Genomic DNA, 16,229 nt, shown 5'->3' with positions numbered 1-16,229 from the left:
TTATTTGCATAAGGGAAAAATAACCTACCATTAACAACAAAACATGGCAAACGAGGTGCCTGGAGGGGCGCTCAGCTGTTGGTTCACATATTTAGCAGCCGTTTAAAGAAATCTGATCCCCCACCCCAGCAAAAGATCCACCAGTCCTGACAACCGTGTCGGTTTTGGGAAGTATTCCCTCTGTTCCCCCTCACCACTGCAACTGCTGCCCATTTGTGTGCCCAGGGCTGGCGTGACCAATCAGCACTGTTGGTTGTTTGCTAAGACCCATATTGCACTTGTAGGTCCACTGCTAATACCTGGAGGACTTGGCCCTGCTGCTCCTCCTCTTGCGGAGGTCACTGTGCCATCTCCTCTTATTGCTTGTGTCAAGGCTCCCCTTATGACCTGGACCCCTTGAGCAACTCCTTAAGGATCTCTTGCCTCCTTAAGAGCCCTTCCTTCCTTCTTTTCCCTTTCCCGCAACGTGGGGTTCAGGCTGTAGATGTGGGGTGACTGACACTTGAGACACAGGGTTTAACCACAACAGTTTACGAGTAGATTTAAAGCAAACGGATTACAACGAAAGGTGCTTACACAATAGAGCTGAGCGATACAAAAGGCATTAAAAGAAAATAAAAGTTGCGAAATGCAAGTTCCTTTACCCTAGCTGTACTTAGACTTTTCTTGGCTGCTTCTTCCCGCTCCCTCTTCAGACTCTGCTCTCGTTTCAGGCTCTGGCTGCAGCCTGGTCTTTCTCTCTCTTACTCTGGCTCTCTCGCTCTCTTTATGTACCCTTCTTCCTCAAAACCAGTAGTACTGCTTCAAAGCCGAAGAAATGAAACTGAACTGGGGAAATGAAACTGCTCCTCTCAGGGATACTGTCAAGGGCTCCTTGGAAGCCTCTCTCAGTCTAATCCAGTAGCCAAGTCCAGACACAAAGGGATTCTTTTCAAAGCTTTATTCTTCTTTTACAACTTAACAACTCTACTGTTAGCAACTAGATATGAGCAGCAGGTTCCTGGTTCCGAAATCAGGCGCATCCAGCCTGGCCTGCCTCCCCCAGCCCAGCTCAGCCAGCAGCCTTAGCACTGTGCAGGAAGCCTCCTATGGAAGGTCATCAGTAACCTTCTTCTTCCCCATTAAATGGTTGCCACCATGCCAGAAGCATCCCAATAAAGCCGGGCAGTCCCCAAGAGGCAAAGGCATTATCATGCTCCCCTCAAAAGCACGAAACAGCCTCCTCGTCATTCTCCCTTCTCACCCCACCTTTCCCCTCCAGTCCACAGGATATTCTTGGGAAGAGCAGAAACAGGTCCGCACATGGGCCCTGGTGAAGAATGGGTGGCCGGCTGTAGCTACACGAGTTGAGGAGGCTGCTACTGCTTGACTGAATGGCCCCGTTGTATCACGGCATGGCTGTACACCAAGCAGAGGGTTTTAACAAACCTCCTATGGGGACCACTCCACTCAATGTGCCTCTAGGGTTCAGGACTGCAGACAAGGGTGGGAACCCTGCACACTTTAGGGTGGCCACTCATGCATCACCAAAGAAAAGGCATAATTTTTAAAAGAGGGCAAAAGAGGGCTCCGATTTTCATAAAAATTACACACGGTAATGGATAGGTAGAGATGCACATTTAAAGATAATTACTGTAATTTAAATAGAAACATGATACATCTCAGCACAACACATGGTCCCAAGGCCTTGTCTGAAGGCCCATGAGGCAGCCACCTTGCTGAAGCTAAGCAGGTCTGGGTCAGGTCAGTGCTTGGAGGGGAGACCGCCTGGAAACCACATGTAGCCTCCTTGAGTTCCATGATGGAAGAAAGGTGGGATATAAATGTAATAAATAAATAAAATAAAATCTCACCCCATAGTGGGGATGACCATGACCAGGTGAGCTGTGAGCCTGCTGTCTAGGTGTTAACTGTAGAAGGGAGACTCCAAGGCCCCTGCTGTTCTCCCTTCTTAGGTTCATTGTCTTTAAACAGGACTTGGATCAGGCAAAAAGAGGATGCCTTCAAATAGAAGGTCATCTTCTGACAGCCTTTCCTTTGTAGAGTAGGACACATGGCCATCTTAGCACAATTAAGAGCTACTAAAAACAGGCAGGGTTTACTTCTGAGTAAACATACACAGGCTTCGTCTGCAGATCTTTTAATTGCTACTGGGATTTGGATCGCACTGAACTCGAATATCCAAAAATCTGTTTCTAACATTAGAAACTGGCTTACAGAGCTTTAGGAATTCATATCACTCAAGCCAATTTAATTGTATCAAATTCAGAGCATGTCAGCTTACAATGAGATGATAATCTTGAAGGAATATGAACACTTACGCACAACTAAAAACTGCACGATAAGGCCCAAACGAATGCTCAGAAGGACCTACTTATCTTATCAGTAGCATTAATTTGTTGTGATGTTCTTATAGCCATGAGCGTACATTGTTGATTTGTGCCAGCCCTGGTTTAGAGAAAAAGTCAGTTACAGATACAGTAAAGCAGGGGTGGGCAACTTGTGGCCCTCCAGATGTTGCTGGACTGCAGCTCCCATCACCCTTTACTCTTGGCTGCACCGGTTAGAGCTGATGGGATCTGCAGCTCAACAATATCTGGAGGGAAGCAGATTCCTGACCCCCGTGGTAAAGAACAACAATAAAATGCAATACAAAGAGATGCTAAGATGTTCACCCTACCTTGGAAATGCTGGTAGCTGCTCCAGTGCCCCACAAACCCATCAAGAGAAAGCCCAAGGAGAGGATCTCCATCCTGCTCTGACCAGGGGCAGAGTGTTCTGAGCAACAGTCAGGCTTTGACTGGGCATTCAGAGTCAAAGTTTGCGGGGAGACGTACGGTCCTGCCCACTTGGCCACTGCTAAGACAGTTCTCCTCAAGAGTCTCTGTCATCCCATCAGGAGGAGAGTAAAACCACAAGTATGGCCTAGATCCCAAGATGCCACAGCTGCTGATTTGTAGCAACGTTCCAAGGGAAAGGGGCAAGGAGGTTCTATCCACTTTACTGGCACCAGAATCTCCTGGCTGCTCTTTGCCCTTCCTGGCAATTTTGTGACTATGTTAGGAGGTTCCAGAAGGCAGGATGTGAGGGGTGGGAATACTTCATTTTAACTGAATAATGGCACTCGTCATTCCTCTGCCGGACAGGTTCCTGCTGGAATAGAACAAGGAGTCATTCTGTACAAATGAAATGACAATAAAGAAGGGAGAAGTTCTCAGTGCTTGATTGGGAGCCCACATTTACCAGCGCTCATCTCAGCTGCAAAAGGCTGCTCCACACCATTTCTGCCTTCTTCCTTCCTTCCTTCCTTCCTTCCTTCCCTTCCTTCTTTTTTTTTTTTTCAAACAAATATGAGAGCTCAGGTTCCCATTAAAAAAAAAAAAAGTGGTAGAGACTTCTGGGACCATACTACTTCAGACACTGGAGGTGAGAGTTCATGTGACTGAATGTTTCCCCGTGTCAAGTTGAAGGGATCCAGGCCCGTCTTCTCCATAAAGTGCTACTTCTCCATGTGAAATTAGGCCTTCTCTCTCTCCTCCCCCCCCCCCAACACAGGGATTTCTCCCCCATGCAACTGGGAGTGGTAACATCTCAGAAGGTCTCTGTCCTACCATTTACTGAAATGTGTGAATCAGTCCATAGCATAGCATATGTTTTGCACACACATATAGGGATGCTACGAGTGATCGAAGGGAGGTGGGGTGCTCAAAGAGTTCATAAAAGCAAGCTCCTCCCATTCAATTACTTGTGAGAAAGTGTGGGCTGTGTGGGGTCCTGCTCCTAGCTTGATACAACCAGAGCCCTGTTAAACCCATGGTTTGAACACCCCCTGGAGTGTGCACGTAGAATGGAGCCCATTTGGGGGCAAACACAGGCAAGCTCAGGCACCCCTGCACACATATATCAATTCTACTACTACTATTTAGCACTTCTTGTAGTAGTAAATAGTAGTTGTAGTAGAACAGCAACAACATAGTTATCTAGGAAAACATACACAGGCAAGCTCAGGCACCTCTGCACACATATATTAATTCTACTACTACTATTGAGTAGGACTACTAGTAGTAGTATAGTCGTAGCAGAAGAATAGTAGTAGAATATTAGTAGTAGTAGTAGTAGAACAGCAAGAACATAGTTACTTAGTAGTATGTACACAGGGAAGCTCAGGCACCCCTGCACACATATATTAATTCTTCAACTACTATTTAGTAGTACCACTAGTAGTATTTATTAGTAGTAGTATAGCAGTAACATAGTTATTTACTAATATGCACACAGGCAAGCTCAGGCACCCCTGCACACAGATATTAATTCTACTACTGCTATTTAGTAGCACTACTACTAGCAAATAGTAGCAGCAGAATAGCAATACCAACATAGTTATTTAGTAATACATATTTCACAGAGCTGGTCTCAATGTTCCTCACCTCGGTCCAGTAAGGCTGCTCAGTATTATTATCTGTATATCAGAGAGAGGGACATGTATGTTTGTGTGCATATACACATTTGCTGAAAGTGAGAAAGAACAGTTTGCCTAAGGCCTACTCCCCAGGTATGAATTGGTCCAGGATCCCTCACTCCATGTTGCTTCACAGTGGAGGCCTACCTCAAAGGGTGCTCTGTCCTCCCCCCAAAGCTCTCAACCCAGCACACACCGGCTGCTTTCCTTCTGGAGGAAGCTTTTTGTGTTCTCTCTCTCTCGAGCTCCTTGTGAGGTAATTAAAGAGGAGCTTTCTCTGCTACGCCACAGGCAAAGAACCGCTTGCCAAGGCAACACCCAGAGGCATATAAATAGCCACAAGGGAAGTTCTGAGGCTGGCTGGTTTTCCGTACGGTTCCATATTAAAAAAGCTGGCAAGCAAAAGGAAACAACACTTCAGCCCCCAAGTGTTGGTGGTCAGAGGTATAGCAAAGGAGGTCAAGGCACTGGAACCTTTAAGAGGTTTGCAGGAGAGTGGTCCAATGTTCATGTTCAGGCGGTGGTGCAGTTAGGTAATTTTAGACTCTTCTGGACTTAATGGTCTTACACCATTAGGCGAGAATGCATATTCTTTCTCTTAATTCAAAATGTGGTGAGCCGGCCCTGCCACTCCATTTGGGGTCCCTTCTATTAATTCTCGGGGGGGGGGGGTGGACGTCTGCCCCAGCATTCTGCCATGATGGAACCACTGCGCAGAGACATTTAGCTACATGTGCACCAGAGACAAGATGCACTCACCCACCCATTCAGGCTGTCTTTACACGAGCGATTTATTACACACTTGTGATTGGTCACTCATGGAAGTTTGTGGGGTCTTTCCATGATGCTGTCAACGTCCAGGACCTCTCCTGCACACTTCCTCCCTTTATCGCACTTTCAAAAAGATTGGAGGTGAGCTGGTAATAAAAGTTAATGGTGCCATATCAGCAGCGTGTAACGCCGACATAGTGCTATGAACTTGCTGGGGAAGGAGTTTCCTCGGTTCAAACCACATGTCTGCCATGTAAATACCTGAGTGCATTTCTCGATCGTACGCCGATCGGAGGGAGAAGAGGGTAAAATGCCTTCGTGCAATGAAGGGAGACAGATCTGATCCCCCACCCCATCAATCTCAGAATCAACGTCCTCTGTTGATTCAGAGCACCCCATTAAGTCCAATGGGGCTTACTCCCGCGTAAACATGCCGAGGAGTTGCAGACTTACAGCGTGATCTTATGTCTATTCAGAAGTGAGTCTCATTGAGCTCAATGGGGCTTACTCCCAAGTAAGTGTGCTGAGCGTTGCAGACTTACAGCATGATCTCATGTCTACTCAGAAGCAAGCCGTAGCTTTCCTGGGGGCTGCGAGGAAATACAGCACAAGTTCAGCATCGAAAACAAAACTCTCCCCCTGCCCTGCTCCTTTGCACACATGCCAGGGAGAGAGGCACTCCCTCGATTCAAACCATGTGTCTGCTTGTAAAGGTGCCCATCCCATCCTAATCCTGCAAAGAACCCCAAAGCAGAATGCCCCAGAAAAGGATTTTTTTCTGCAGGGTTTTTGCTTAATGTAGAAACACCCTCAGAGAGAGATTTAACTTCCCTGGGGAGGGGAGCTGAAACCAGAAGAACGACAACTCCAGAAATTCACACCCAATAATCCTTTTAGCAAGGTGTTCTCAAGCCAGATTCTGGCTGAACATCATCTTCCGGACTGTTAGAGCAATACGACAATGGAACCCATTCCCTAGGGAGGTGGTGGGCTCTCCCACGTGAGGCATTCAAGACGAGGCTGGACAGCCACCTGTCAAGGATGCTTTGACCTGGATTCCTGCACTGAGCAGGGGATTGGACTCGATGGCCTTGTAGGCCCCTTCCAGCCCTACTAGTCTATGATTCTCCAAAAGGCAAAATAAAGGGACAATTGTTTCCTTGAAACAGGGATGGGAAAACAGAGGCTAAACAGGGACAACACCGCAAAGCATTTGCTGCCTAACATCAGATCTGAGGGGGGTTGGGTGGAAGATGCCCTCCCAGCATGCTCTCCAGGGAAATGAAGATGGCGGCAGATAACAGCCTTGCCCATCACTTCTCTTCAGAGCACCAGGCTGAACCCCCTGCCCTAAAAGTATTATTCTTTTGATAAAAAGGGACATCAGCATCTGACATCAGCCACCAAGGGCCCTGGCATTTGCCCCAAAATGCCAGGTGTTGGCACTCAGCTGCCTAATACCATTGCAAATAGCCTGACTGACTGTTACACCAGCTTGAAAGACGGCAGTCTCATCCATGGCTTGTTGCCTCATTTAAAGATCCCAGCAGCAGGCAAATTGCTGTTGTTGGTGGTGGCGGTGGCAAAAGAAGAAAGCTATGTCACATCCTAGAGTCAAATTCAAGTGCCATAATTAACAGCCTCTGACTCATTCTTCCCCACGCACTTTTCAAAAACCACCCATCAGGAGCAAAGAGCACAGCCAAACCACAGCAAGAAGGAAAGCCTGCAATGCTTGGCCACTCCGTGTCCTGCTAGCCTGTCTGTTTCTTTAAACCTAGCTAACAGAAAATGTCGCGACTCGCGTCTTTTTTTTTTTTGCTATTCCTCCCACCCCTCCTTCCATTGACAAACATTTCTGTGAGCTGTTCTCAGCCGCTCCTTCAGATCACTGGAGAGCCCAACATCTCAACCACCAGGAAGTCCAAGAATACATTAGCAGAGAACTAAAAGCACAGAGAGCTTAAAAGATATTCAAGAATAGGCAAGGGAGGAAAGGAGTTCTGGGCCAAACCCTCATCAGTGCAAACAACCAGCCCAAATTTGGAGAAGGCTTAGCATGCAAAAAAAGGGGGCACATATTGTTCCCTTCTTTCACATTTTAAGAGCTGGGGGCAGGTTTTGAGGGTGGGCAAACTTGTCACCACTCCCCTGGCTTCTTGCTACTTCCAGCCACCTCTCCCCCCCCCAAACACCCCCTTGGAACAATGCTACATGACAATGCTGTCATGACGTAGCTTTATTCTGGTGAATTCTGGGGGAACAAAATGGAGGTTGATCGTCGCGAGGCACAGGGAGCCCTAGCTGATCCTCATCCCAACCCACACACACTTTCATAGCCTGCAAATAGGGCCATGAAAGTTGGTGGGGGGGGGGACATTTTCACTCAGCCCCAAGCACCTAAGTTCCAAAGACCTCAGTGGCTACGCAGACATGATGAACAGCAGACTCCAGAGAGAATAGTAAGAAGCTGGAGGAACGCCAGTGAGCTTTGAACCAGCCACCCTTAACAATTACCCCTGGATCAAAAATAGCTTCTCCCCCCTGCCCCAATATCTACAGTCTGTAAATGGAGCTGTGAAAATTGGAAGGGGCAGCGTTTTTGCTCAGCCCTAAGTACATAATTTCCAAAGACCTCTGGCTACCCACATACAAATAACAATTGGACTCCTGGCTGAGAGAGCATTACAGTCTCTCAGACTGTGAGCATCTCTACACCAGCAGCGTAAGATCCCACATTTAAAAGGGGGCTTTCTACTTCTGTTTTAAATGCTGGATCACAATGGACTCCCTTTTTTATTTTTTTATTTATTATTAAATTTATTAATCGCCCATCTGGCTGGTCACCCAGCCACTCTGGGCGATGTACAGCATACAATAAAACAGTTTAAAACAAGAAAATCCTACAATAAAAACATTTTCCAAAATACCCTAACCCACCCCAAATGCCTGCCTGAACAACCATGTTTTTAATGCACGGCGGAAGCTCATTAAATGGGAAGCCTTTATATGGGCTTCCTTTCCCCCTTCCCCTTTCCCCCTCCTCCTCCCCCCCCCCCTTATCCGAGTCTTCCATATGTTTCATTGACCTCGCTCCTCTACTTGCGGCTTTTCCTTTTTTACGGAGGGAACTGAAGCAGAACACAAAAGGGGCAATTTGATAGCTCATTATTGCCGCTGTATTTAAAAATGGAATAAAGATCTTTTAGTGCGGGAGACGCTCTGGAGGTTCATCTAAAGGGCCCGCAAACTTCCATGAGCAAGCAATCTCAATAGCAGGATAAAAGCTTCATGTGAAGAAGCCCTGTAAGCCTCCTTGACCCAATGGAGAACCATGTATTTTATGCAACTGTCCAACAGGGAGGCTGTCACCTCGGCAATAGAAGATCTCAGGGTGCACAGCATCCACAGAGATCCTTTAAATGGTCTCAGATAGCACAATTGGCAAGAGCTCAAAGACTCGAGGGCCACTGCCAACCGGAAGAGACATACAGGCCAAGATGAGACATACAGGCCATACAGGACAGACTTCGTTTGCATGTCCGTAAGTTCAAGATGAGTTATGCTGTCTAAGACCATTAGGCATTGATTCTCAAGAAGCCCTCTGGTCCTGTTATCTTTTCTCCTGTCTGCCAAGACAAACATCTTTAGCTGGCTGGTGCCCCTTCCAGCCAGCAGAGAGGCTCTTGGCCTTGGGATGTGAGGAGTTCTCTCGACATAATCAGGTTAGCCTCACTCGGGGATTTCTGGAAAAGAGAACAGCAAAGGAGAAACTGGCTGTGCTTCAGATTCATGAAGTGAAATGTGCGTCGGCTTGGCTGCGTGCAATGGTGGGAAATGCTATTGAGCAAGCCAAGATGGAAATGCAGGTGGGCTTTGATGTGGTGCAATGACAGCCTGTGTGTGTGTGGGGGGGGGGGGGCTGGGATCATGGCTGACCAGATACAACCCCAGACTTGGAGTTCATGTTCCTATTACTACTTAATATTATTCTTTCTTCTTGTTTGCATTTATACCGCTTCCTCCTCCTCAGAGCTCAGGGCAGCATTTGTGGTCCTACTCTCTCCCAACCCATTTTCACAACAACCTTGCAAGGTAGAGGTTAGGCTGACAGATAGTAACTGGCACAAGGTGACCCAATGGCTGCCATGGCCGAGTAGGGATCTGAACCCAGGCCTCCCCAATCCATATTTGTCTGCCTGTTGACCCCCTGCCTCACTTTGCTCTGCCCCTTCCTCTATTCTTTCCCTTGTCTCACTGTAATGTGCTTCCTGTTTTACTTTGTAAAGCGTACTTCTATACTGATAGCAAAATAATAATAATTGGCACGCCGCACTAGAAACCTCAGGGTCCAATGCACACCGCACAGAAGACTTCATGCTGTTAATCAGACAACAACGGAAAGCCAGGCTCCATTTTCAAGGAAGAAAAAGGAAGGTGCTGGTGTAGGAAGAAGAGAAGAATAATTTTGCAGCAAGGCACACAGGATGTGGCACTGATTTGTTTTATCAGTGCACTGATGAAAATTATTCAAAACACATTTGGCTGAATAGAGTTTCTTTGCACTTTTAGAGGCTGCATTTTCCTGCATCATCATCTTTCTTGGCATTGCTTTAGGTATTTCCATTAATCTTGCAAAGATGATCCACTCATGTTTTTGCATGCACATCTAGCTATGATGGAATCATTGCAATATTGATGGTTTTATTCTTATATTTGCTCCTGGTATTGGCACAAGAAGTGACAGAGGACAATATCGGTAAGCTGGAGACCTCACAAAAATAATGCTCTATTTTCACGGCCGAATCTGGGCAGCCAAGTACGATACTTCCCCCCCCTCCCAGTAACTCCTTAATTCTCTAATGATTGAATATTTTACTTTTATTTATAAGGAAGTATTTGCATGTGCTGCTCTGTACACTCCATGGGGGGCTGACGCTTTAATGCCAGCAAATGGAATTATGGATAGCGGTGTTCATCTAGGATTTGGAAGGTAGGAAGATGTTGATCTAACTAATCTTACTTTAGGCTTACATTATTATCATTATCAGCTAGTGATGGATATGACACTTTACAGAGGTGGAAGAGGTTCCTGCCCAACGGAGGAAACCATCTGAAGTCTGACACAGTAGAAACAACCGTCCTCAGACTCCATTTATACCATGTCTGGCCAATGCAGAGGCTTCATGCTGCCTTCCAGTCACTGGGGCTGATGTGTCTGAAGAAGGCTGTGAGGCCCTTCCAGATAGTTCCGTAGGCTGGGCTGCAGCCGAGGATGAAAGCTCCAGAGTAGAGATGGATGACCTCTCCCAAGCTTGCCCCAAATTAACTTGCACGTTCTGAGAACTCCCTACCCAGCCCCAGCCTGCCAATTCTGAACATCTTCAAACTTTTCTCTGGGCCAATCCAAGGGCAATTACCTCAAATCTCAGATTTGAGATGTGAGGGCAATTACAGCCGCCATCAGGAGAACTACCCCCCCACCCTCATTCCAAGCTTTTGTATCTTGGCATGCTGCTGATCGGCACACCGGGGTGACAAGAGAAGGATTGAGCACCGCTGTTTTGCCACTTGAGAAGGAAGAAAAGAGAAGCGGGGAATGTGATTTTGGGGAGGGGCTACCAGGTTTGGGGGACCAGCAGGAATTCTTCTCCAGCTCAGATTTTAATCCAAGCCAGAGAAGATTTTTGTGGGTTATGAAAGAGCTGTGCACAAATGGCCTCTCAAAATTGTCCAGCCTATTTGTGGGCAGAGAAGGGGGGGGGGGCAATTTCACCAAATTTCTCCTAGGGGAGGAGAAATTCTCCAACAGTTTCTCACAGGTAGGGCTCACTATTCGGAGGGGTTGCAGCACAGCTTCTTTCTTTTTTCCCCTCAGAGTTTTTTTATTTATTGCACGGCCTCCACTTTTCTGAGGCAGAATTTTGAATTTCTTTTGGTGGTATTTCTGAGCTTACCTAATCACTGCGAGGTGGCCGAGGGTGCCGTGTGTTTTCTCTCTCTGTTCCACATCCTTCCATTGCTCTGCAGCCTCCCAGGCCACCTGCACTCCCTGAACTGAAAAAGGCCCATGGGAGGAATGGCCTCAGGATGTCTTCCTCATGATGGCTTTAGCTGAAGTGTGGGAAGCAGAGGAGGCTACACGCTGCCACAGAGATCATTGTATAATGACAGATAGGACACTCATGCACAGTCCTCAGCCACCTCATAAGTAAGGTAAGCACAGGAACCACGTACCCAACCCATGAGAATTTCTCTGAAATTTCTCCTCCTTTGAATTCTTTTCCTATCAAATTGAATGAGAATGGTTGAAAAAAGAAATGTGGGAGAAATTTTCAGCACACCACTAGTTTGTGAAGAAAAAAATACTGCCAGATTGGACCCAGTGCCTCCCCCTGTTTCCCACAGTGGCCAACCAGATGCCTGTAGGAAGTCCACAAGCAAGCCATGATGGCAACAGCCCAAAGTTGCCTCTTCTTTGAGAGTCCCCCAAGGTTAATTTCTGATCCCAGGGCCAGGGAACACAGTGGCATCCATACTCCAGAGTTCCTGACAAAACTCCTTTCCCCTCCACAGACAAGAAGATGGATATCCACACTTGCAAAAGAACAGGGAAACCACATGAGTAAAAACAGGGCAACCCCGTCATGACTACTTTGGCCTGGAGGGAGGGGAGGGCAACCACAGGCAGCCCTTGGCTTAATTTCATGTGCCCCTCGGCCTAATTTCAACATCTGTCTGCATGTGATCATTTGGACCTATCTGGTGAGAGGAATCTGTCCCTTCCCTGGCAAACCCCTTGCAGGGAGGGAGGGAGGGAGGGAGGGAGGGAGAAAAGGTGGCAGAAAGAGAGAAAAGGAGATGGCAGAAAGACAAAAGGGGTAACTTACCCACTTTTGTCTTTGGCCTTGTCCACCCCTGGCTTTGGCCCCACTAACCGCCAAGGTGTCGCCCCTGAGAGTTTACGAAGTGAACGTGGCCCTTGACAGAAAAAAGGTTCCCCACCCTGGCACTAAGGTGTGATGAGGAAACCAGGACACTTTCAGAAGACGCCAAGCAAAATAATCTGTTAATACATTAAAAAAAAAAAAACAACTGTCCTGCCACATGGAGGAAAAAATGGAAAACCAACTGTATTAGAAAGATAAACAACTACAAGAAACTATTTTTTACATCTCAGTGAAAGAATAGAATTGGGAACCTTTTTCTTACCAAGCAAGGCTAGAGCAGAGAAAGAAAAATGGGCCAGCAGCTTGTTGAGAACCCAAAAACTGCTTAATGTTCATTTTTACAAGCCAACCCCAAATCCTTTCCTTTGACTTGGAAAGAGCTCTTACTACCGCTGCTAAAATAAAAACACAGTATAATTTTAAAAGACCACAATTTTTTTTTTTTTGAGGGTAGAAAGCGAGAATGAATGTGTAGCTAAAAAGCTGCAAGGCCATGTCAGATACAAATATAATATTATGGGGCAAGAGTTGGGGAGACACAGCTATAGTTCACAGTCTGTAAAAACCTCCGAAGAGCATCTAAAAATACAGTTCTTTAAAAGTGTAATTGATATCCTGAGTGGAGTCGCGTGGCATGAAAGGACCCAAAGTTGGTCAGAAGTACGTCCTTTGCTAGACAAGTTTAACTTGCTCCAGTGATAGCAACAACAATATTTAGGATTAGATGTACTGCTTCACATACATTTTATTGTTGTGGAGATGCCACCAAAGTTCCGGTCCAGAAGTGAGTTTCAGGAGCTCAGTAATGCTCACCTCAGCTGTGGTGAATATTAAGAACCCCCCCCCCAATTCCTTTCCACCTTGTCTCCATGCAGTTGACAAACTTAAAAGTTAATAAATCACCAAGCCCAGATGGTATCCATCCTACAGTTATTAAGAGCACAATCCTATCAAGATAGAGAGCCACCTCCGAACCTGGAGGCAACCGCCTATCCAAAACAAGGCAGGAGTGGCATGGGGGACATCGTTCCCTCCATGCCTCTCCTCCCTTGCTATTTTTTGCTAGACTGCCATTTTTGGCTGTCTAGCGGGGGGGGGGGGAGAGACGAAGCTGCTGTACAACACATTGGATGCGTCGTATGCGCAGCTCTGCTCTCTCTTCCCCAGAACGCCCCCTGGAGCACCCCTTTTCAGTCGCTCCATGCTCCTCTTCTGAGCGCGGAGAACAGAGCTTCTCTGTGCTACCTTGGAGGCAGCACGGATGAGGGGGAAGGTCAGTTTTCCGGGAACCGACCTTGATCTGAGGTCAGTTCCCGGAAATGAGCGTATGCTATGGCCCTCTAGTCAGTGTCTAGTGGCCATAGGATTGCTCCCTAAAGAACTCAGAGATGAAATTGCTGATCTTCTAACAAAAAAACATATGTAACATCACCCTAAGATCAGCCTCTGTACCAAAGGACTGGAGAATGGCCAATGTAACACCAATTTTTAAAAAGGGATCCAGGAAATTATAGCACATGCGAATTTGTGCAAATGCAAATTTGTGCAAATTCGGAAACAAAAAAAATCTAATTCCAGTGATGGGCGGATGACGGAATGAAAGACTCTTGACAATCCATGAAAATCAGATGGAATGGATTTTACACAATCTGGACATCCCTACTTTTAAGAGATCCCCAGTGCTATGTCTTCACTGGCCTGGCCTGGTTCACTCTAGGTACGCTCGAGAAATTCTATCTTTGTGAATTCAAATGCAAACTGAGCTGATCTGCACCACTTGGACTAATGTGTCAATCAGAATGTAGCAATCCTGCTGCATGTCTACTCCAAAGTAATTCCCACACTGAGTTCAACGGGGCTTACTGCCCAGTGAGTGAGTGTAGTATCAGAGTCTGAGTTACTGATTGGCTTTCGCTCTTCCCAAACATTCTGATGCAGTCTCAACTCAGAAACATATCAGAAGATGTCTTAAAATGTGAATTTCTATTTTGAGAGGAAGTATGTTCAAATGGTGGTATTCTGAGGAAATTACACATTTAAAATCATGTATTTAAATGCAAATGTTCATGCAGATGTGTTTTAAAAAATATTGCAGACTGATGCAAAAATGGGACACAATGGACTTACGAGTGAACAGAAGTGTATGTCTTACAAACTGGAAATAGACTGATGCGTGCATTTCTAGTTCACAGTGATCATTCTTTACATCACCCCATACTTGGGGACAGTTCGAAGGGATCACGTGGAGCAGAGGTTGACCGGAGATAGATCAGGGTCTCCTAGTAGATCCCTGGATAATCTGCAGTAGATCAGCAACCATTTTGGACTCCAACAAAATTGTTTTTCTTCTTACCAAAGTACCAACAGTTGTCTCCTTTTGAGAGGAAATTATTATACGGATAAATTTTGTATTGGAAAGCTCTTTAATATCTGCTGATGTAAATGTTCTTTTAAAGTACTTACCTGCTTTTTAGAATGTAACACATGGACAGCGTAAATGGATCCTTCATGCCCTTTTGGTTGCTAAAAGACTGATACTACGATACTGGAAGGATAAAAGCTCACCGCCTATAATGCAGTGGACTGAAGACTTAACAATGCTAGCAACGTTTGAAAGAGTGGTATATAGGTGGAACTTGCAAATGGACTTATATTTGGATATCTGGTCTGCTTTTACTGAAGTTTACATGTAACCTAGTCTTTCTCTCTTTTTTCTCCCTAGAATATTGTAATATTTGAAACTGAGAATTTTAGAATATGTTGTTATATTTTTATTTTGGTTTTGTTATTTGTTGTTGTTGTTGCTGTTGTTAAAACTCACAATAAAAAATGGGGAAAAGTAGGCTGTTAGAAGCTCTAGTAACTCAGACATAGATCTGGACTTGTATATGAAGGTCATCCCAGTTATGGCTCATGGGATGCAGTAGGTAACTGACTACACCCTCTGAACCACCGTTTTGTATCTGGGTCCAGTTAGTGCACCTTGGGGTTCTAGTAAACAACACACACACAAAGTAGATCCTTGAAGCCTGAAGACTGTCCACATCTGAGGTGGAGGACAGGAAAAAAAAAAACAACCTTGCTTGGTGAATTTCTGCTGTCTTGAAACATTGGGCAGCCCATAGTACAAGCTGCACATGATTCTCGTATCAGCAGCCAGAAGGAAGACACAGAGACCAGAAGAAAGGGGCACCGCTTCCTCTGCCAAATATCTTCAGCTGAAAACTCCCAACATCCCAAGCTGCTCTTTGTCCCACTATGGAAGGATTTTGTATGTCTAGACGGCCTTAAAAGGATGGTCTGGTCTTTATCGAACAGCCAGTGCTGAAAGAATGTGCCGTTTCCTGCTAGGTATTGTTGTCAAGAAGGAATTTTATCTCACTGGTAGGAGATCCTAGGCTGTTGCCTAGGAGAGGCCTTCACTACAGCACAGTCATTTTGCCGGAGCAAATGTGTTAGAAGGAATGAAATATTGGTTGCAGTTAAAAGGAAGGTGTCCCAAGAAGAAGACGCATTGCAAAAAATAAAACAAAAACAGAAGCTCTTGCCCATGTTAAGCTGCTACAAGCCTTCAGTTTGTTTGTGGGTTAATAATGATAAACATTTCTAAAATGGAGTACCTGGACAGCTCAGATCTAAGGTCTTGCAAGAAGAAGAAAAAGAGGAGGAGGAGGAGTTGGGAGCAGGAAGTACTGTGCCCTCACTATGGCTCTTTATAGGCCTTTAGTTGCTTTATACATGACTGAAGATATATTTTGTTGAACCTGAGAGCTTGATAGGGATGGATAAATCTGTTAGTTTTGCTATTTCCGTATTTCATTTCTTTTTTAATCTCGAGTTCTTTCTGACCCATCTATGAAGAAATGTGTGACTTTTGGTACGTTCCTCCTCAGAATTCTCACCCATCTGCACCAGCCAAATTCATAACAGCTATTCCCAGTATGTAGAGGATCATATGCCTGCCTGCCATGTAACTGTTAAAGATAAGGAGCCTATTAGGGGGGAAAAGAGGTGGCAGCTAGGGGTGTACAGACTGTGTAAAATCCTCT

The 16,229-nt window shown here is 45.8% G+C and overlaps 1 protein-coding gene across 1 annotated transcript in view; it reads right to left on the bottom strand.

Moving 5' to 3' along the window:
• The window catches only part of COL27A1 (collagen type XXVII alpha 1 chain), a 146,261-nt gene that overhangs the window by 109,002 nt on the left and 21,030 nt on the right, over positions 1-16,229 (bottom strand). The window contains exon 8 of the mRNA XM_084820772.1: positions 2,681-2,884. Coding sequence (XP_084676898.1) covers positions 2,681-2,884 — 204 coding nt within the window. The remainder of the gene's footprint in view (positions 1-2,680; positions 2,885-16,229) is intronic.

The sequence above is a fragment of the Heloderma suspectum genome, chromosome 14 (genome assembly GCF_057233095.1).
Source record: "Heloderma suspectum isolate Gila_16-S chromosome 14, 16-S_ref, whole genome shotgun sequence".
NCBI lineage: Eukaryota > Metazoa > Chordata > Lepidosauria > Squamata > Helodermatidae > Heloderma > Heloderma suspectum.
The sequence above is the reverse complement of the archived record's forward strand: the minus strand, read 5'-3'. Positions and strand labels throughout refer to the sequence as shown.